Source organism: Globicephala melas, chromosome 8, assembly GCF_963455315.2.
Source record: "Globicephala melas chromosome 8, mGloMel1.2, whole genome shotgun sequence".
Classification (NCBI taxonomy): Eukaryota; Metazoa; Chordata; class Mammalia; order Artiodactyla; family Delphinidae; genus Globicephala; species Globicephala melas.
In genome coordinates this window covers 96702154-96724068 of record NC_083321.1, presented here as the reverse complement: position 1 = coordinate 96724068, position 21915 = coordinate 96702154, and the positions used below count along the sequence as shown (strand labels likewise).

The 21915-nt window shown below is 48.1% G+C and overlaps 1 protein-coding gene across 2 annotated transcripts in view; it reads right to left on the bottom strand.

Moving 5' to 3' along the window:
• Window positions 1-21915, bottom strand: part of SORL1 (sortilin related receptor 1) — a 258242-nt gene that overhangs the window by 45616 nt on the left and 190711 nt on the right. For both annotated transcript variants that reach the window (XM_060304206.1, XM_030839654.2), the window contains exons 20-26: window positions 21537-21783; window positions 20192-20330; window positions 14970-15143; window positions 13449-13562; window positions 9191-9313; window positions 6784-6903; window positions 791-916 (exon numbers count right to left, since the gene is read on the bottom strand). In XM_060304206.1, the coding sequence (XP_060160189.1) occupies window positions 791-916; window positions 6784-6903; window positions 9191-9313; window positions 13449-13562; window positions 14970-15143; window positions 20192-20330; window positions 21537-21783 (1043 nt within the window). The remainder of the gene's footprint in view (window positions 1-790; window positions 917-6783; window positions 6904-9190; window positions 9314-13448; window positions 13563-14969; window positions 15144-20191; window positions 20331-21536; window positions 21784-21915) is intronic.

The window sequence follows — 21915 nt, the reverse complement described above, 5'->3', positions numbered from 1 at the left end:
TTGGTGTGAAAGGGGAAAGGTTGGGGGGAGGGATAAATTAGGAGGTTGGGATTAACATGTACGCACTACTATATATAAAATAGATAATCAACAAGGACCTACTGTATAGCACAGGGAACTCTATTCAATACACTGTAATAATCTCTATGGGAAAAGAATCTGAAAAAGAATAGATACATGTGTATGTGTAACTGAATCACTTTGCTGCACACCTGAAACTAACACAACATTGTAAATCAGCTATGCTCCAATATAAAACAAATTTTTTTTAAAAGTTTGGTGTGAAAAAGCCTTTTATGTATTGTGTCTGTACGACAGCTATTTTGTGGTTAATTTCGAATGATTATCTCAGAATCCTTTTTTGAATAGATCATATTGAACAAGTTCTGCCTTAACGAGTGGTAAGCCATTTTCCCAAGAGGCCATAACAGAGCCCTCTTAGCCATAAAATATACCATTTGTATAGTAACTGTTGGCTAACTTCCGGCAGAACACTGGTAATGTGACTGCATTTAGTGCTCCGGGTGGGTTAGTGGGTTTCTATTTCTTTTCTTCAAAGTTGTTATGGACAAGCAGTGAGGCAACCTGCTCGCCCAAGGATTAAGACTACATAACCCAGGCCCACACATTGCACAGCAGTGCCACACAGAAACTGTGGGCTCACTAGTGGTCAGAGCGGGCACCCGGGCCCAGCGGGACACCATTCAATTTCCTGGCCTGTCTGTTGTCTATTTTCCGGAACAGCAGACATGGGAAATGCTCTGGGTGGGGCCAAAGCATCTGCACTTACCACAGCTGACTGGATCTTCATCAGAACCGTCTTGGCAATCCATGTCACCGTCACACGCCCACCGCTGGGGGATGCAGTGCCCGTTGTGACACTGGAAGTTGGAGGCCTCACAGGTGTGATAGATGGCTGCCAGAGAAAGAGAAGAGAGAAATGGTCAAGACGTTCCTCACCTCCGTGCTCCCATCACCATCAGGGGCCAAGTGGAGAGAAGGCTTGTACTAGATCACAGGTATGACCTGGGGCTGCCCTTAAGGTATGACCTGGGGCTGCCCTTAAGGTGGAACGCAGCCTCCTGAATGGCCAACAGCTTGAGGCTCTGAGTTTATCAGTGTTACAAGCACAGATATACATGTTAAAAAAATCAGTCACTTTCACAACAACTTATGAGGTAAGAAGCATTCCGCCTTTTACAGATGAGAAACAGGCTTAGGACGCTAAGAAGCTCGCCCACATTCACAAAGATAATGAAGTAATGGCACCAGGGCTGTCCAAATCCAGAGCCTGTGCTTTCTCCACTCTACCTGGCTACTTTATCTTCTCACTCATCCAGATTCTGCAGGATAAGGACAGGCAGTGTGTGCTCAGGGGACTGGGTTCTAAAGCTGGTCCCCACTGTGTGGAGGCCTCAATTTCATCATCTATTTTCATATCTAAGGACCCCTGTAAGTTCTGAAAGGCCATGATTTTATAATTCTAAATAAACCACCCAATTTCAAATGTGGAAAACCTCAGGTCTGAAGAGAATAAAAGATGTATCCAAAATCTAACTTTCTGGACAGTTGAGAGAGACATCTACCAGCCAATAATACAGGGTGTTCTCTACAGGCATTAAAAGAAAAAAAAAAAAAAGGCAAGTGAAACAGAGCCACTGTTATAAATTAACAGGTTCATCTGCATACATGGGCTGAGGTCACCTGGAAGTCGTTTAGAAAACTTCCCAAAACCTCGGTCAAAGACTATTTCAGATGCGTAGTATCCGCCTCAACCCCAACCAACACTACTAAGCGCCTTCTGCATCAGATTTCCCTTTCCTCCTCTGACACAGGGAGCAGTTTGTGTCTGTTTGTTGCTGAAAGCCAGGGCTGGCCTTGTTTACAACTGGCATAAAATAATATAACCAAGACAGACGGGCTCTCTTGGTTTAACTGTGTGGACAGGACGTTCTAGCAACAGAAGGAGGCAAAACAAACAAAAGTGGGTTGTTGAGTGCACACCATAGTTATTTATTCAATCGAGATGGTTGGTAATAGTGACTCAAGGGTTGGGAAAATGGGCTTCCAATGCCCTCTAGAATTTCTACTGCCTTTGAGGCTATTTTTTTGCAGTAGTCTGAAATACAAAGCACCTGATTTTTCAAACCACTTTACAACAAACGGTTGTCCATCATCTGTTGACTTATCTCCTCAAAGACCAAGGCTATATCCGGTAGGATGCAAATAAGTCTACAGGAAGTTTCAATATTTTACAGCCTTTGGCAATCAGAATCCGTTAAAAATCTTTTTAAAATATACTTATCTCTGATAAGAGGAATAAGTGTATCATGCATGTTACATGAGCTTTGCCCCAGTAACAGCCATTGCCTGGAATACTTCTGATTTATTGGTTTTACAAATCTGACAGCCCTTCAAAAAGTTCCTCACCAAAGCCTTGCTCGCTTTCATAAAAGATACTGTCGCCTAAACTCATTGCCATACTGATGTACTTGTTATTATTCAGCCTATGCATTTCAATTCCAGTTGAAAACAATTTCAGAGCGTTAATGAAGTTTCCAAATGACAATTCTGGGGGGCATGTTTGAGATCTCCAGATTCCATCACAGATGCTGAGTCAAGAAAGACTAATTAATTTGCACCATTTCATTCAAGTGGCCAGGTAGGGCTGGAATGCTTAACATACTCTCTTTTTCTGAATTTTTCTGTCTTCTGAGTAACTTACTAGCTCTCTGTCATTGAGCTCTCTGTCATTGAGTGATACATGCTCAATCGATAATATTTTTTAATTACAAGGATGAAAGAGATGGACTTTAATACAGAGTAAAGAATTTGGGGAAGATGAAGAATCCTTTGCAGAGCAGGATTCATTGTGACTCTAAGAACAGAAAGGCTAATGGGGCAAATGATCATGAAGTTAGGATATCAGGGTTTCTAATAGAGGCCATTATCCTGCTACCTATTCTCTGACTTGGGCAGATCTCTCCTGACTCAGCAAGACCCGTTGTGACACCTGATCAAAAGCACGAGCCAAATAAAAGTGGGGCAGAAGAGATGAATTAATTACTGTGACAACAGAAGCACTGCCTTATTATAAAGCACTGGACTACTAGGAAATGAATGAGGAAAAAGAAATGCTGACATCAACACAACTTGAATGATTAATAATGTAAAAAAATAACATAAAGCATGAAGAAAAGCGCACTGAAAAATAAAAGGCAGAATTTGAAAAAGAATCAAATAGAGGGACTTCCCTGGTGGCACAGTGGTTAAGAATCCACCTGCCAATGCAGGGGACGTGGGTTCGATCCCTGGTCCGGGAAGATCCCACATGCCGCGGAGCAACTAAGCCCTTATGCCACTACTGAGCCTGCGCTCTAGAACCCACCAGCCACAACTACTGAGCCCGTGTGCCATAACTACTGAAGCCCACACGCCTAGAACCCATGCTCCACAACAGAGAAGCCACTGCTATGAGAAGCCTGCGCACCACAACAAAGAGTAGCCCCGACTTGCCGCAACTAGAGAAAGCCCAGCGCAGCAAAGAAGAACCAATACAGCCATAAATAAATTTAAAGCACACATATAGTACACCAAAAATTATATACATAAAAGAGAACCAAATTGAAATTCTAGATATAAAAAAACATAGCCATGGAAATAAAAATAGCTCAGTGGGTGTGTGAAACAGTAGATCAGATCCAGCTGAAAAGAGAATTGTTGAACTGGAAGAGAAATCTGAGGAAGTAACTCAGAGTCTAGCACAGAGTCATAAGGAGACAGCAAATATGAAAACCAGAGGCATGAACACCAGAATGAGACAGTCCAGCAAATGGATGATAGTTGCTGCTGAAGACAAGAGTAGACAAAGTAGCAAACAGATACAGCTGAAAAGATAGTGGCTGTGATTTCCCAGAATTGATGAAAAACGTAAATCCTCAGATTTTAGAAGGAAAACAAATAGGATAAATAAAAATACTCCCACACCTAGGTAGGTGAAACTGAATAACAAACAAACAAAATGCAAAAAATGTAGAGACAACTGGAGAGAAAAGAATGTCAGACTGTTGTTTGAACAGATAATCTGAGAGGAGAATTTAAATCAATACAAAACAGGCCAGAAAAAAAAGGACTAATTCCATCAAAATACTTAGGGAAAATTACTACAAATCCAGAAACCCAGATCCATCTGAATTCAGTTTTGAGATCAAAATAAAGACATGTTTCTATAAACAAAAACTTGAAGTTTACTACTCACAGACTCCTGCTACAAGAAACACTGAAGGATGTGCACAGAAAGGAAGCATTAGGTACAAGAAGCAGAAGTGGTAGACAGGTAGGTACCTATAAATAAGTTTGGTTACTAAAAAATAATAATGATGACTAATTTTAGGACTTTTAAAGCGTAAAACTAAAATACGAAGTATTTCGTGTTTTAAAATACTAAATATATACGAAGTATGTCAGTATTGAAACTGTGGTCAGAGACTGGAATCAAAGCAGATCAAGGGGAGGGGAAAGATATTAGGAATACACATAAGATGTCTAGGGCAACAGCTAAAAGAACAGAAATGAAACATTTACGTTCAAAATCAATGCAGAGGGATGGAGGGGGAGGGATAAAGGAAACTCAATTCCATAGAAAGCAAAACAGGGGGAGGGGAAGAGCCAAGAAAATGCCCGGCACAGACCATGCATGAGAGCTGAGGCCCACAGGACGTCAGTCGACCCATTTTTTTTGGCTCTGCAGGTGACTTCATTTACTAGGCCAGGAAATGAAGTAACCCGCCACACATCAAAATGAGCTCACACCTGACCCCCGACTATTCTGAGATGACAGACAAGGAGAATCATCTTGAAAAGGTTTGGAAGCACAGCCATTGGAACAAGGCTGCAGTTGTGGTGCAAGCACTCTACACGTCCCCAGGTAGCCCTGCCAGAGAAAACCAGAGATAAAACGAGGAGTCTGCGACAAGCCCACCCACAGAACTGAAGTTGTTCATTCTTCGTGGAGGATCGACACATGCACCTAAAACACACGTCTGACTAACGTGCTTGTGCTAACAAGATGTTCAGTCTCCTTCAATACCGCAATTTACAAACGGAAATGCCCAGGTGCGCCCCTCTAATTTACTTATTTATTTATTTATTTGTGGTGTGCGGGCCTCTCACTGTTGTGGCCCCTCCCGTTGCGGAGCACAAGCTCCAGATGCGCAGGCTCAGCGGCCATGGCTCACGGGCCCAGCCGCTCCGCGGCATGTGGGATCTTCCCGGACCGGGGCACGAACCCGTGTCCCCTGCATCGGCAGGTGGACTCTCAACCACTGCGCCACCAGGGGAGCCCCACCCCTCTAATTTACTAACCAACTATCTGCCCAACTCAAAGCTTCCGAACAGCACTCATATGCTTCCTGGGCTGATGGCAGTTCCTTTGCGGACCTTGGTTACCCCTCCTTCTGCAGGCCAGGCTTGTACACGGAGAGAAGCAATCGCCTGCAGTCCTTCCAGAAGCAGAGGCGCAGACCCCGAGACTGCGCCAGAAAAGATATGGGGGCGGGGGGGAGTTTACGAGGGGGTGGAATCTGCTAACATCACAGATCAGCCTGTGTGATGTACCTGGCCTTTGACGAGCTCCGTTTACTCCTTAAAGTCATGTAAGGTCACCTCTAAAGTAAAATGAATGGAGAGTTACAGTTGTGTAGAATTACCCAATCAACAGAGGTTCTCTGAACTGGGCACTAGGAGAATATAAAGGAGTAAAATATCATTTCTGCCCTTCACAAACCAAATCTAAAGCAAAGCACAACACTGATACGTAAGTGTGGGACATGATAACAGATCTACTTTTTATTTGCTTTTGCAAATTAGGAGGCATGCTTTGAGCTCCCGGATGCTGGGCGGTGTGTAAGAAATGCTGGGGTACCAAGGGGGAAAGAGAGATTAAGACACGGGACTTAAGGAATTTAATTCGCGAGACTGAAGATCCATTCACAGTGGATGGCAAAATGAAGCCTGAATGACCAGATCTCCCCTCGCCACAAAAGGGTTAAAGGAGACATCTTTACCTCCATCACTGGAGGGATTTAGGGTAGAACGGAATGACAATTTCTAGAGGAGGTTGCAGAGAAAATTTACTCATCAGAAGTGGGCTCTGTTTTCCTGCCTCCAACTTCCCCAACTCCTTGCTGTCCCCGAGTCCACCATGATGTATACGGCCCTCGTTTATTCATTCACTCACAAAAAACAGTGGAGTGAACATGAGTGAACTTAACACCCAACAGAAGAATTACAACACTACTTCTACCTTACACCATCCAGCCTTCCTCTCATATTCTAATGTTGTTCCCAAATTTACTTTCAATAAAATCTTACCCAACACAGGTGCAAGCACAATTTAAGCTTTCAGTGTTTAGGGAACCCCTTGATGCTGCATTCCAAAACATGTGCTAGTTCACTGTTACTCAGTGTATGGTCCCCAGACCAGGGGTCAGTCTGTAAACTCTGTTACTGGTCCTAAGGAAATAAGCTTGAGCCAAAATGTAAATCCACTCGATCACTCAAGAGACTGTTCAGTTGAACACTTTTTCATGGCAAGACCTTCTCAATAGAGGAAGCAGAGAGTTGGTTACAAGCTTATCAAAGACCAGCTCTTTGAGAAGCACTGATCTCGCTGGTTTCTAAGGTCCATTTCTTACAGCCTAGATTCTGCGATCACGTAGGGCTGCAATGCTACCCAGCACGTGAGCAGGGAAGTGCTTCTCAGGGAGTCCAGGGAATACTGACCGGTACAGTTGGCTTCGTCAGACCAGTCCCTGCAGTCGTTGTCCCCGTCACACACCCAGGAGGAGCGGATGCACATGCCAGAGCTGCAGCTGTATTCGTCAATCCGGCACTGGTGCATTTCTGCAGGTGAGACCACAGACAAGGATCTGAGCACAAAAGCTTGCCCGGAATTCTGTCTCTGAGGTCAAAGCTCCTAAGGGTTAGAGATGCACCCAATATCCCTATGATCGCTGATGATCCACGCATGAAGACTTTAACCAGGGATGGAAAGTCCTCGAGGATGGTGCCCAAGTACAGCCGGCCCTCCGGATATTCAGGTCTTGCATCCACAGATTTGGCCAGCTGTGCAGTATGTACTATGTTTACTATGTGGAATCCGTGGATGCGGAATCCGTGGACATGGAGGGCCGCCTATGGGACTTGAGCACCTGTGGATTCTGGAACCTATGGTGGGTCCTGTAACTGATACCCTGTGGATACCCAGGGATGACTGCAGTGCGCTGCAAATGGGGCACAGGTGTGCTGAGATCCTGACACCTCACACTCTGGCCACCAGGTGCCTCTAGGCAACAGCGGCCTTGGCCATTTATCTTGGTGCACTTTTCAAATATCATTTTCTATGCCTCCTATGTCGGGAAGAAGGTTGGGAAGCAATGCTCTGGCTGCCCAGAAAGCCAAATTTTCAAGAAACAGACTTCCAGAGACAGAGCCTGTGGTTTCAGAACAGGAGTAATGAGAAAGCCGAGTGTGCTGATCAATGTCAGATGCTCAGCTCAGGGAAAGAGAGATCAGTGCTGAGCTCCCCAAACAGGAAAGCTGGTGACTTCCTGCGGGCAGAGCTCCCGGGATGCTGGCCGCTGGGGCTGTCTCAAGAAGGGTGGGGGCCGGAGACAAACGAACCAGGGCAGTCTGACCAGGACAGGAGGGGCAACTACACTGACAACATCTTTTGTAGGCCCTGGGGATACTAACAAAACAGAATTTTCACATGGAATTGTAAGGATTCTAGGAAAACAGGAGTAGCCAAGCCCGGGGGCCCGGGGTGGCTGCCTCAGTGAGAGAGGTTGATGGTGAACTGGGGAGCAGATATTCATGAGGAAACAGTCTGGAGACTCACGAAGAAGACCTGGATCTGAGGTAGGGACGACCTGAGACCTTGAGGTGGACTCAGGTGCACCAGCGTGAATGGACCATGAACAGAGAATCTGAGGGTCAGACACTGTTTAACGGTCCAACATGTGTCCAGTGAGTGGGTGAGAGGACACATCAGAAACAGATAACCACGTGGCGATTCCTCCCGACGAGAGCAAAACTGGCTGCACACGTTAACCCTCTGAGTGCAGAGGGGGACGTGGGAGGAATGAAGGGAAAACAGTGCAAACCCCAAGGACTGTTTCCTGGAACTCCGTATTTTTACGGAGGTGAAGGAAAATTAAGTAACCACTCCCCCCCAGAGAAGTGCTCTGAGATCCAGGCTAGGATCATTTCCCCCACTCTCCTTATTTGAGTCCCAGTGAGTCAAACCCCCCATTCGTGATGATGCAGGCCCCGTCCAGAAGCACACGCACAGCGGGACTGGACCTGCCCCTGTGTACAGGCAGGGAGCCCACAGGGCCTCACCGAACCCTCACAGTGGCGGGGTCAGCATCTGGCCCCCACACGCACTCTCCTCCAGGCTGGGGCACTCTGTGTACTGTTCCCTCCCGTGACAGTCAGTAGCTACGGGTTTGGTACCCAGAGCCCATCAACTAAGACAGGGCTCGTGAAACTGAGAGGGGAGGATTATGAAAGAAGGGCGTGGGAAACACAGTCCCAGTTCCCTTTTCTGACACAAACTAACTGTGTCACCTTGAATAAGCCCCCTGACCTCTATGGACCTCAGGTGTTTCATCCGGAAATCAAAAGGACTGAACTAGAGAATTCCTACCACTCCTTCAATTCCAACACACTATTTTCCTAAATAAAAATGTCCATTCAGAAAACAGATGCTCAAACAACGTGTGTACCATCCACTGACTTCTAACAGGGTTTACTGAATTAGATCAGTTAAAAATAACAAAACAAAATGAAAAAACAGTTCACAAAGGTATAGCTCAGAGTCTCCAGGAGGCTAACGTCATAGCTGCCCAGAGGCGTGCGTGGGCTAAGGCTGTATAGCTGTTAATAACTGCCTGAATTCATTTAGAAATCTTCCTAATTCTCACATTCATGTGTACAGCGTCTCTGCAAGGAAGCAGGGTCCATCACTTTATGAATGAATCAATCCTACCGTGTGAATGGAGGTGGCCATGCAGCTGATGTCATAAATCCCACAATGGCTTTCAGAAATCCTCCATTTCCAACCCATCCCATGAGCCAGGGTGCCGCCCCCTCTGGAAGAGGATTCCTGGACATCACGTCCCCTTACCACAGTGACTTTCATCGCTATTGTCGCCACAGTCATCCTCAAGGTCACATTTGTAGGACAGTGGGATACAGGTCCCAGAATCCTGGCAGCGGAACTGGGTGTCCGGATCACAGATGGTAGTAGCTAGGATGGGAAAGAGAGACAACATGCTCATTAGGTCCAGTCAACTCCCCCCAAATACAAACATCCCACTGGAAAGCCAACTGGAAAAGAGGAGGAAGCAGATTTTAATTGTAATATGAATTTCAACAACAGAATCGAAACCTAGACTTACAGAAAAAATAAACTGCGTGAGAACCTGAAATTTACAACCAAGGGAGATAAGGGCCTATCTTTCCATGGACGGATTCCAGACCCGAACAGGGCTGGGAAGAGTGAGAAACGGTCACTGAGCTAGGAGACAGCATGATGCGTTACATCAGGGGTCCCTGGTACCGGTCCGTGGCCTGTTAGGAACCAGGCCACACAGCAGGAGGTGAGCAGTGGGTGAGCGAGCGAAGCTTCATCTGTATTTACAGCCGCTCCCCATCGCTCGCATTACGGCCCGAGCTCCGCCTCCTGTCAGATCAGCGGTGGCATCAGATTCTCATAGGAACATGAACCCTACTGTGAACTAGGCACGAGAGGGATCTAGGCTGCTCGCTCCTTATGAGAACCTAATGCCTGATGATCGGAGGTGCAGCTGAGGCAGTGATGCTAGCGCTGGGGAGCAGCTGCAAATACAGATTATCATTAGCAGAGAGGTTTGACTGCACAGAGACCATAATCAATCAATGCGCTTGAATCACCCCGAAACCAGCCCCCCGCCCCCGTCCATGGAAGAATTGTCTTCCACGAAACCGGTCCCTGGTGCAAAAAGGTTGGGGACCGCTCCACTGTATAACCTCCTAAGATCCCCTCAGAAGTGACGGTGTCTTCCTAAATAAATGGCAGAAATACCTTCATCTGGAAAACTACCATGAGGAGGCCCAATTTTACACACGAAGCTGGCTCCTCACCGTACCGAGGACAGAGGGAGGGTGAGGTAAATTCTGCAGCAGGAACAGAGGCCCTGCAGTCAGGCGAGACAGGGTTTCAAATCCTGGCTCTGCCTCTTCCTCTAGCAATTAATTTTAACCTTCCTGAGCCTCAGTTTTCTCCACAGCAAAAGGAAGATAAGGTCACGTGGGCAAGCGCTTGTGATGACAGACACAAAGACCTGACGGGGGTCTTAATTCCACCAGCCACAACTTACTTCACCCAACCCCCCTGGGCTTCCGGTCCCGCTGCTGTAAAATGGAGATAATACCTACCCTCCTGGCATTATTATGAAGGTCAATAAGAAAACAAGTTTGGGACCAGCACCCATCCTTAGGATGTGAATATAACAGGCTCTAAACAAATGTCACGTCTCCTCCCATCCTTACTCTCGCCCTTCTGCCTCGGAATGTGAACACAGTTCGATTTTTCTCCCCCTTCTAAACAGAAATTATCTGGGTTTAAGTATAAGCCCTAGAACCTTCCAGAAAAGGCTTTGGGAAAGAAGGCTGCTCCTAGAGCAGCCAATCCACAAGGAATGACGTGATAGAACAGAATCTTGGGAAGAGGGTGGGGAGTATCAGGAAGTGAGAGGCGGGTGGCAACCCTGCAGTCAGACGTGCCCGGCCACTCTTATTTGCAGCTCCGTTTCTTCTCCGTAATTGAGTTCATGGTGGGAGGCAGGGGATGAATGCAGAAATGACAAGACTGCAGGGGATTCATGTCAAAACCCCCAGCGGCTGACAGCCACCCAGGGCAGGAGCCTGCTGAAGAGCAAGGGGGATGTGCCGACAGCATCCCTCCCACGTCTGCCTTCGTTGCCACACCTCTCCTCTTCCCTGGCAGCTGACGGGATGCCTCGTTTAACTTCCAGACAGCATTGCCCAGCCACGGCCTGTCCCCTCCTGCAGCCCTGCCCAGGAACAGGGTGCCTGCCCCCTCCTTGATAAGGGAGACCCTCAGGAAGGCTCAGATAAGCACCACCCTCCTGGCTCCCAGGCTCCACGTTTTACACCCTGCAACCCTCACCCCCTCACCTCTGCCACATCTGACTAGTCCGGGACCCAAGCCGCGGGGAATTGCAAGAAAGCAGAGCAGAAAGCAAGTCTCAGGGGCTCGGGAGGGTAAATCCCGGCTGACACTTGCACCTAACCGGACGGAGCGCAGAGCCAGCTGCATACTTCCCTCCGAGGAGAAGCTTCAACTCTGCATGGAAACCTGTGAGGCCACAGCTCAGGGGCTGTGGGGAAGGAGATGGAGGGAGGTCTTCCTCGCAAAACACTGAACCCATAGGAGACCCCAGCTCATCCATCTAGTAGAAACCAAAGCCCAGGAACCCCAGGAGGAATCCCGAGCTACTGGAACACAAGGTCATCTAGTTTACAGCTCTCTGCTTCCGCTACGCCTCATTACGTCCGGGCAGTTTTCTTACAATGTGTTAATTCTAAGAAGTGTCTCCTCGCCCACCCTCTTCCATAACAAACTCCTTTGCAGAATCTGCTCCAATGATGTTAATATCAATTAATGTCTGTAAGGAGCGCTGGCTATTCCCTCACAAATATCGCACCTTCCTGAGACCCTGGTAGGTACAGGAGGTTTGATCAGTGTCCCTTTTGCAGGAAAGAAAAACACACGGAGAGGCTGGTGCTCTCCCAAATCTGCTGTTGGTAAGCTCCTCTCCCTCCGCGTGAAAGGCAGCCACCGAAACCAAGGAAAAATGATTAAGGTCTGGTAATAACCTCCTATGAGCCAGAAAAGGCAGTACATAGGATTGCAGGGCCCAGATGAGTTAACGAGTTGACTGTTCCTGAAGTTGCTTTCTGGGAGGAGGGGCATATGAACAGGCACTGTGCTCTACAGATGGCTGGCAAAATACCTTCCCCAGAGGCAAGGTGGGTACACAGAGACGGGACACACCCATTAATCTGTCCTTATAGCACAAAATGAGAAATGAGCTTCTGGATTTCCAAAGGCAAAATATTTGGAAGAGAAGCCTTCAGACTGGTCTCTGGCTTCCCTGCTCTGGCCTTTCTCCCACCTCATTCATTCTGCCCATGCCTTTATCTTTCCAAAGGCAAAATCTTATCCTGTCATTTCAATGTCATTCCAAACTGTTCTTGTGATAAAGTCCAAAGGTCCTTGCTACTCTGGGCTCCAGGCACCAGGCCACCCTCCCCTTACCCCACGGCTCCCACTCAAGTTCTCAATAACCCACGCTGCTTTCCGGCTCATGCAGCACACACTGGCCTCAGGGCTTTCATCCATGCTGCTCCCTTGCCCGGAACTTTCCTCCCTCTACCTCTGCTTGGTTCACCTCTGCCCACCCTTCCTAAGGACCTCCCCAAGTCTGGTGGGGGCACCCTTCCTGAAGCTCACGGCGCTGCCCCATCACAGCGCTCATGGCTCGAATGTACCTGGCTGGTTACTTCTCTGACCCCGCTTCAGACTGTAAACTCTGTGTCCACTTTGATCACCAGTTTATCCCCAGGCCTATCACAGAGCCTGGAACACATGGTCCTCAACAAACACATGTTGAGTGAACGGGTGAACACATTACTGACTGACCCCTCCTTAGGAGATGATGTCGAAGCTACTAAAAATTAACTGAAGAAAGATGGCCAACTTTGCGGTAAATAGATTATCCATTATAAGCAGTTATTTGTTTGTCCTTAAACCCTGCTAAACAGAATCACATACTTTCGTAGTTGGACCTTAGAAATTACAAGTAGATGACATCTACTTGCACACATACCAATGTTCCCACAACCCAGGCCAAAGCTGGCATCACCAATTAGAACAACCTCTCCTGAGCCTGGCAGGTAGCCGGCACCAACTGACTGGAGGTAACAAGGTAAAAGCCTGTTTCCCATCTCCGAAAAGGCTGAACATTAAATTTATAAATCAAGGACTATCACCTGGTCACCTGCCCCAGGTCTCCAGCTCTATTCACAGTGGAAGAGCCACAGTCAGAGCCCAGACTGCCTGACTCCCAAATCAGCTCAGTTCCAACCACGCGGCGTATTTGCAAATCTCTTGCAATGAGTAGCGAGCTTGCTTAAGTGGGTTTGCTTTAATTAATAATAAGTATCTAATATGGAAATGTGTTTTCTCCAGCCGCTTAAATGGGCATCACTGATCATGGGGGCCCCAGACTGCAGGCCCCACCCAGGAGGCGCCGACCAGCCTTCCGAGTAATGGGAAATGCCTATCATCCCGAAAACTCGGCCAAGCGGGGACTCACGGCAGTTTCTCTCGTCGCTCATGTCCCCGCAGTCGTTGTCAAAATCACACCACCAGATGCTGTTGATACAGTTCCCATTGCTGCACCGATACTGGTTGCGGAGACAGGTGTTCTCTGGCCATCGGGGGAGACAGAGGAGGAAACGAAACCAATATCATTCTTCCTGCTGGACCACAAGGCTTTCTCTTTTGAGTGTCCATTTGTCTTACTCAAATAACAGGCCTTAGACGGCAAAGGGGAAGGGGGGTGCCACACACACGTGCCCGCCGGGAAGCAAGCGTCCAAGGAGGCCCCCTTCTCTCCTCTTTTAATTAAAATTGGAGAAGAGGCAGCTAGCAGCGTCAGAGGGGGTTACGATGATGAAAAAGGAGAGTGATGGTGCCAGGTGGGTCTAGTGGATACAGTGGGTCTAGTATCAATGTTATAAAATACTAATTTCACAAGGAACTCCTTAAGGGACTGTGTACCAAGATCCAAACATATATTCAGTGTATCTATATAGTTTATACATACTATGGTCATATATATTCACATATATTCCATTTATTAACGAGGAGGGTTATGGAGATTTGCTTTACATATTCGTGAGGATTTTTTTTCTGCTTCTTCAAACCATGACTTCTTCAAAGCAAGCAGTTACAATTCCTCACACAGAAAAAAAGGCACTGTTTAGTTGACTGGGTCGAGAACACGTGATGACTGGCCTCCTGTTTGGATAACCAAAGGCATTCTGACAGGGATACAGAGAGGCCCTCTTCTCCTGCTGGAATTCAGGGTTAACTCCATTTCTTTCCAAACAACTTTAAGATGATGTCGAGAGCCTGAAAGAGAGTCTCCTGTGTCTTAGAAGAAAAGGTTCATTTTCTTTCCGTTTGTATTTCTTAAGAGAGCCCAGAAGGCCACTTTGGGTAAATGGAAAAACTAGACAGGAAAGAAAGATTTAGCAGGTTTTCAGGGGGAAAATGTTAGAATCCGTGTTGAAAGGGGGAGTGGAATGAGGCTGCTGCCGCCACTTGGCCAGGGCTTGGGAGGAAAGGCTCGAAGTCCTCCGCAATATTGGCTGGAAAGTTCAGACGTTTCCAGGCTGGCAGGGGGCAGGGGGCAGGGGGGCGGGAAGCTGCTGGATGAGATGTGGTGAACTCTGAAGGAGTCCGACCAGTCCCTTGCCCAAGTCAGGGTGGTCCGACTTACGGACGCAGGAGAAGCTGGAGAAGATAGAGGTGGGGCGTGGATGAGATGAGGAAGAGGTGGGAAAAAAATGAAAGGGGCACTCAGAGGAAAGCCTACATGTCCAGACACTAATCCTAAAAGCAGCTCTTATTTTTAAAGGAACAGCATGGGCCCGTTCTGGATGAGGGCTGAGGGATCAAGGGCCTTGGAACCCGAACCAGGATGTCTGTATCTAGGGGGGTTTAATTTCTACCTTGGGCACTTTTAATAACCCCAAACATGAGTGCATCGAGGACACCCGGAGCGGGGCCAGAAGGGAAGGGGGATGGTGGGAAAAGGACAGCGACGCACCTTCTTTGACACACGTGTTGTTCTTCAGCTGATAGCCGTGAGGACACTCACACATCAGGTCCCCGGACGGGAGGGTGCTGCCGGACACACCGTCTGGACACCTGCAGCTTCTAGTGTTGTTGGCCTTGGGCAGACACAGCAGGCTGCACGGCCTGGACGCACAGGAGGTGCTTCCTGGAAAGGAGACAGATGGTGGTGGCCAGGTTAGTAAACACCAGGGTGCACCGAACGCAGGCCTGAGACCCAGGGCGACTTCCTCCTTCTACAGACCCAGCAACACGAAGCTCAGGAAGAGAAAGAAGTGGTGAGTGTGAGACGGGCCCCGGCTGGATCAGATGGCCCCGGAACCAAGCCAGGCGCCCACCGGTCCTCCTGGGAATCTGAAATCAGGACGCCGAGACACCACAGGGTAGGTGGGGAGCTGGATCCGGGAGGAGAGCCATGCCCCATGGGTGTCACAGGTGATGCAGGGCATCACAGGTGCTGCAGGGCAAGCCAAAACCTGTACAAATCAGAGCCGTGCAGGTAGGATCAGTCTGCAGCGTCAGAAGGACGAAGCCGACTTAGGGAGAGAAGAAAGGATGACACCAGGACGAGGGAACAGGGAGGGGGAGGGAGGACGGCTTTGCCAGGCCCAGCCCCAGTCCCCATTGGCGCACCTGCACCTCCTATATTGGGTTCCTTCCTATCCCCCCTTCATTCTTTCCACAGCACTTTTCACTTGAGTTAGCCTGAGCGAGTTTACTATACCTTGTGACCCAAAAGCCCTTAATTAGAACATACACCTGAGAAACGACAGGGCTCGGACCAAAATCTGGGCCTGCCTTTCTCAATTCCTTTGTGCCAGGGCACAGCTGCTGAGCTCAATGAGGAACCAACCAGAGACCCATCAGGCAATAAATCCAAATGCAATGAACCCACGTAAGGACCAGTCACTGTTGATCTAGCCCACTATTTCCAATCTCTTCTCTGGCTTAGCTTTCCAACGAGCGTGCCAGCTAGAGTCCACACAATCCTCCACTGTGCCCTCAGGGGAGGACTTCTGTGGATGGGCAGGGAGGGAAAAGGTATTTTCTACCCTCCACGTCTTTCTGGGAAGGAGAGAGAGGACCCATAACCATTTCCTAACAACTGAAAATACGATGCGACTATAAAGCAACGTGAAAGCCATGTAAATTAAGAAATGTATTTTTTCCTTTTGCCTGTGACTACTCATCACCAAAACTGGGAAAAAGAAACATAAATGCTTGGATAAAACTCAACTGATAAAGATTCTTCAGCTGTGCCATCTCGTGGACAGAGAACCCCACCAGAATGAAATCCAAGTAACCGGTTTCCAGCCAGCCAAGATCTGAGCTAGGCCACGCCTCTGCTGGCCTCTGGTTGGGAAACAGGGTTCATTAATGACAATCAGTACTCAGATGGGTGATGACACACTCAGAAGCCTTGGATGTGTTGGCACCTCATCGGTGTTTAACTGGTATTACACATAAAGATAAAAACCCCCGTGGTACAGCAACAGTATTGCTTTCATACTAAGGATACAAGAGCACAAGGCATTACCAAGTAGATAAAATAGACACATCCACAGGGGGAGACCTGTATGATGAAACATTCAAAAGGGGTTTGCAAATGACTCCATCAACCTATAGGCTGGATTATCATAGTGAATAACCTGCTGACTGGAGCAGAAATGCCAGAAGCCAGCTCCCGCTCATCTGTTCCGTGGGCAGACACTGTCCCTTTATCTCAAATACACCTGCCGTGGGCTGCAGGAGGGAATGTTGAGCTGCCAGGAATGAAAACAACCCCATCTGGGGTTCTGGAACATGTTCTTTGTATTCAAAGGATGCTGTACTGTTTGACGTTACAAGAAATTGAATAACAGAATATTTGAAAAATACTCAACGACAGGAGTATTTTCACATGGGTCGTGTCTGTAAAATAACACAACTGACATTTTCCCGTGCAGGGCAAATGTTCCCACCCAAAGAAGCAAGAGGTGAAAGGACAGTGCCCAAAGGGAGATGCGGTAATTCAGGAGGTTGGTCTCAACAGACTTGAATGAATCTGCAGCCCGAGAGGCAGGGCCAGGGACAAACCCCAACCTAGGCAGGCAAGTCACTGACCCCAAGAGTTAGGCAGGGCAGGAGTGTGTGGGCAGGTCCAAAGCCACAGTACAGAAAACGGGAGTTCTAGTTACAGAGAACCCGGGAGAGCACAGAAGGAGGATTCAGCAGAGTTCCACTACAACACAGCTAGAGACCCCTCGCCCAGGATGCCACAGCCTTTTGTGGGCAAGGTGGGCAATGTGAAGAGTGGAGAGCTGACAGCCTTCATCTCCAAAGATGTTCCTTTAGATGTTCCTTTAGACACTTAGCCCCACAGTGTCTTCACTAGGCGTAGTCAGAACACTGTTAGATTTCCTCTTTGGAAAACTCCCCCAGAACCAGTTTAGGAGCCAAAATTGCTATTATCTCGCTTAACGATCTACATACTTTTGACAATTATCAAATCCACCCCACATAATAAATATCTGCCTTCATTATAGATACTGAAAAGCATATGCTTACTGCCAGCTCTGAAGGAGAATTCAAAGAACTCCAAAATATTTTAACCCATTACAGCATCAGTTGCATACATGAATAGCCTTGCAAAGTAAGCTGTTTTAAGGAAAAAACACTCTTTATGAAGAGTTAATTCCAGTAACGCTGTGTAAAAAACAGCCAGGTATAAAGACAAAAAAATGCATCTGTTTATAAACAAATATCCCAAACAGACACTTTGCAAGTGAACAAAATTCTTATCCTAAACAAGAATCAATCAAAATCTAGTATTTCTCGATCACTGTTGTATCCCACGGCACTGCTAATCCAACAACAGATCACAGACGGAACAGAGCCTGATGGTTTTATTGAAGTTCAAGCTTTGAAGTCAACTAGGCCACGGTTCAAATTCTCACCACTTACTAAATGTGTGATGGAGAAAAGGTACGGAACCTGACTTCCACATTCTCATCTATAAAATGGGAATCATAATACGCATGGACTTGGGGAAGGTTAACTGAGGTTATACAAGCCCACTGAGCAAGTCAGTGTGGTGCTTATGACACAGCAAAATCCCTCAGAGTAAATGTCGTTATCACTTTACACACGGCTAGGACAAAGTCCTGTGTGTGTTAGGAGGAGACAACAAAGTTAATACAGCTCGACTGGCACCAGGGATCGCCACGACCTGTCATGAACTTGTAATACTCTCAGTGTCTGACAAAGCAGACAGGATTGAGCAAACAAGTTCAAGGCCAAGAGTCACCCACTGCACACAGGCAGTGCTGGCAGCCAGGTGCCACCGCAAATGCTTTGATTTAACCCAAACCGGCCTGAGACATGACAAACTGGCTTCACTGGCCCTGTGTCTGCGGGCAGGAGGTCCCCGGGAAGCAGGAGACAGGCCATGATTCCCCCTTTATGTCCCAAAGAGTCACCTTCCTTGAAACTAGCCAGAGTAGCTCCGGGGTCACAGCGGTGACCACATGGCAGCTGGGATGAAGTGACCGGCCGAGACTCGGGGTGGGAACCGGGGTTTACAGGTCCATCGGAACACAGTGTTGCAGGAGCTGAGGCTGTGTGCGCAGCCAACACATGCTGACAAGCACATGTCAAAATGCAGACCTGCTTTTCTGGACGGGGAGGTAACTTGAAGAAGTGCTGAGAATTCCCTCGGCTTGCCAGCGGGGCGGCAAGCCCCCACCCAGTAGGGCTGGGTGTCCTCCGTCAAAGGCCCTGAGATTTCAGCCCCTGGAGCTGGAAAGCATGATTCCTTTCTCTCTCCTTATTTCATTCTTTTTTTTTTTTTTTAATCTTTTTCTTTTTTTTGTCTTTGAGAGAGTGTGTGTGTGTGTGTGTGTGCGTGCTTTTTTTGTATTTTGTCTCTCTGCCCTATTTCAAAACAGGCACCTCCTGTAAGAAAGAATGTGACTTTTTCGTCTTGTGGCAGAACTGGAACAAAAGCCCAGCTCCTAAACATGGGAGGGGTCTTTGGGAAAGCTAATTCACATCTGAGATTTTGTTCCCTAATCTAGAAACCATGGACCATAATACCAGCCCTGCCTACCTCACGGGTCAGCTGTGAAGACGTAACAATAATGCAGACTTCCATTTCTAGGATACTTTACAGTTTTCCAAGCGTGTTTTCATGCTCTCTTCATTAGTCCCCAAAGGATAGCAATGATATCTATAACCGTATTATTTCCCCTTGTCAATTTTCTCTTAGCACAGGGCCAGCCAAAAACCACAAGACAATATCAACGTTCTAGTTCAAAACAGGAAACCTAGCAGTCTGTCAATAAAGGAGAGTCAGCAGACCCAGGATGCTACTTAATCCTGCTGAGATAAAGAGGGCTCTTCTTAAAGGGACTATTCTTCTGGAGAGTACCCAGATCCCCCTCCTCTAGAATCAACAGTACGGTTGGGAGATAAACAAGGGGCAAGGGCAGTGCAGTAAGGAAGAAGGTATCCTACTGAATAGTCTCGGACCCCAGGACCACCCAGTCAGAGCCTTGCAGCAGTCCTTGAAGCCTCAGCCCACAGTCTTTCATACACCCGTTCTCTACACCTACCAGCAACACTCCCCACCCCCATCCCTTCTTCTTTCAACAAGTATGAATTGAGCAGCTACTGAGTGCTGGTCATTGGTAAGATTACTGAGCAAAAACAAAGACAGAATCTCCTTCTTCATGGGGTTTAGAGTTTCACAGTGGGGACAAGCGAATTAAGTCATCATATAACTAGATCTCACATTGCGAGGGAAGTAGGGCTCAATGAGCAACTGGTCATCTGAGCAACCAGAGAAGACGGGACTCCTGTCGGAAGCTATGCACCCAGCACAGCATCACTCCCTGTCAGGGTGCCAAGCGGGGATTAAGTGCACACTGGGCCTCTCCAGCTGCAACAGAAGCCACACCACCCATCAGTCAGGGGCCAAAGGCAGGAGGAGGGTGTCATTTACCCACCGAGCACCAGCGTTCCAGGCAGGCAAAAACATGCTGTCTTCCAGCTGTTTGTGTATCATTAGAAAAGAAATTAAGATGTCATAGGAAGAAATTAAATAATGCACATGTTGTCATGACAGGCTGCCAGATCCTGCTTGATCAGAGACTGCCCACACCCAGCCCCTTGCAAGAGATCAACTCGACAGAGATTTAGGAGGAGATGCTGCCTTACCGGTTGTCTTCCCCCGGTAGAAAATCTTCAGGTCCATGGGCCCCGTGAGCCGGTTCGCCAGAATCGCCATCTCAGACCCACTGTATTTGGAAGCTCGGAATATGCTGAGCTGTGACCAGTCGTCCCAGTAGATGTCATTCTAAAAAGAAAACCTTTGTTAGTCAGTCAGCTCTTCTGTCTTTTTTTCTGGACCCTCATTCAGACCAAGAGCTCCATCGTGCAGTGGACACCTAACATTCACTGGCTGAATGATGAGCCTGATCAAGATCTGACTTAAATGCAAGAGTCAGTGATTTTATCCAAACCTCACCAACCATCCACACTGAAGGAACTACCCCAGAGAAACTATCCGATAAGCATCCGGTAAGTTTGACCACAAGTTGAACCCTTCCGTAGAACATCTGAACAACCATTTTGTGTTCTAGAGTCGAAGTAGAAGTGACAGGCCACCCCCAGGAGGCAGAGGTGGGACAGGGCTCATCTCAAGACATCAGGGAATGAAGAGAGCAAACCTCACAAGAGACCAAGACACAGAGCCAGGGACTTCCCTGGGGACGCAGTGGTTAAGAATCTGCCTGCCAATGCAGGGGACACGGGTGCGATCCCTGGTCCAGGAAGATCCCACATGCTGTGTAGCAACTAAGCCCACATGCCGCAACTACTGAGCCCACGTGCTGCAACTACTGAAGCCCGCGCACCTACAGCCCATGTTCCGCAACAAGAGAAGTCACCGCAATGAGAAGCCCGCGCACCGCAATGACGAGTAGCCCCTGCTCACTGCAACTAGAGAAAGCCCACGCGCAGCAACGAAGACCCAATGCAGCCAAAACATAAAAAATTTTAAAAAAAGACACAGAGGGCTTCCCTGGTGGCACAGTGGTTGAGAGTCCGCCTGCCGATGCAGGGGACGCGGGTTCGTGCCCCGGTCCGGGCAGATCCCACGTGCCACGGAGCGGCTGGGCCCGTGAGCCATGGCCGCTGAGCCTGCACGTCCAGAGCCTGTGCTCCACAACGGGAGAGGCCACAACAGTGAGAGGCCCACGTATCACAAAAAAAAAAAAAGACACAGAGCCAAAATGAGGCTACCAATACTGAAAGGCAAGCCAGGAATTTTCATGGGATGCAAGCTCAAACTTTTGAAAGGTGAACAGTGAGCATCCTGGATCCCGGGCAGCTCTGTCTGGCATCCCTCCCTATGGGCAGAAAGAAACTGCCTCCAATTCAGAAATGAGCTGAGTTTCTAGGTTAGATAAGCATCTCTGCAAAAACCAGCAGGCTCTGCACCTCAGTCTGCTCCTCACAGACACTGACAGGTTGCCCAATGCTGGAACAGGTGAGGCCCCACCTTAAAGACAGCAATGGCGTAGGGGTGTGGGAGGTTGTCCAGGATGACAGAGCGCTGCTGGCCGCTGAAGGTGATCCGCTCGATGCAGTCCAGGTAGGCATCCGTCCAGTAGATCCACCGCTCATCCACGGTGATGCCATTGGGCCACTTCACGTCCTCCGACACAAGACGATAGGCAGCCGAACCATCCATGTTGCTCCGGTAAATGCCAGGCCTCAGGTCCCCCCAGTCGGTCCAGAACATCACCCTGGCCAAAAGCGGGGAAGAGCACACATCCCATCAGAACTGGGGAAATGGGAGCTCAAACACTGCTCCGAAGAGACAAGCATTCAGCCGGTTGGTTCAGCACTGTTATTATAATCTCTAATTCTAACAGGTA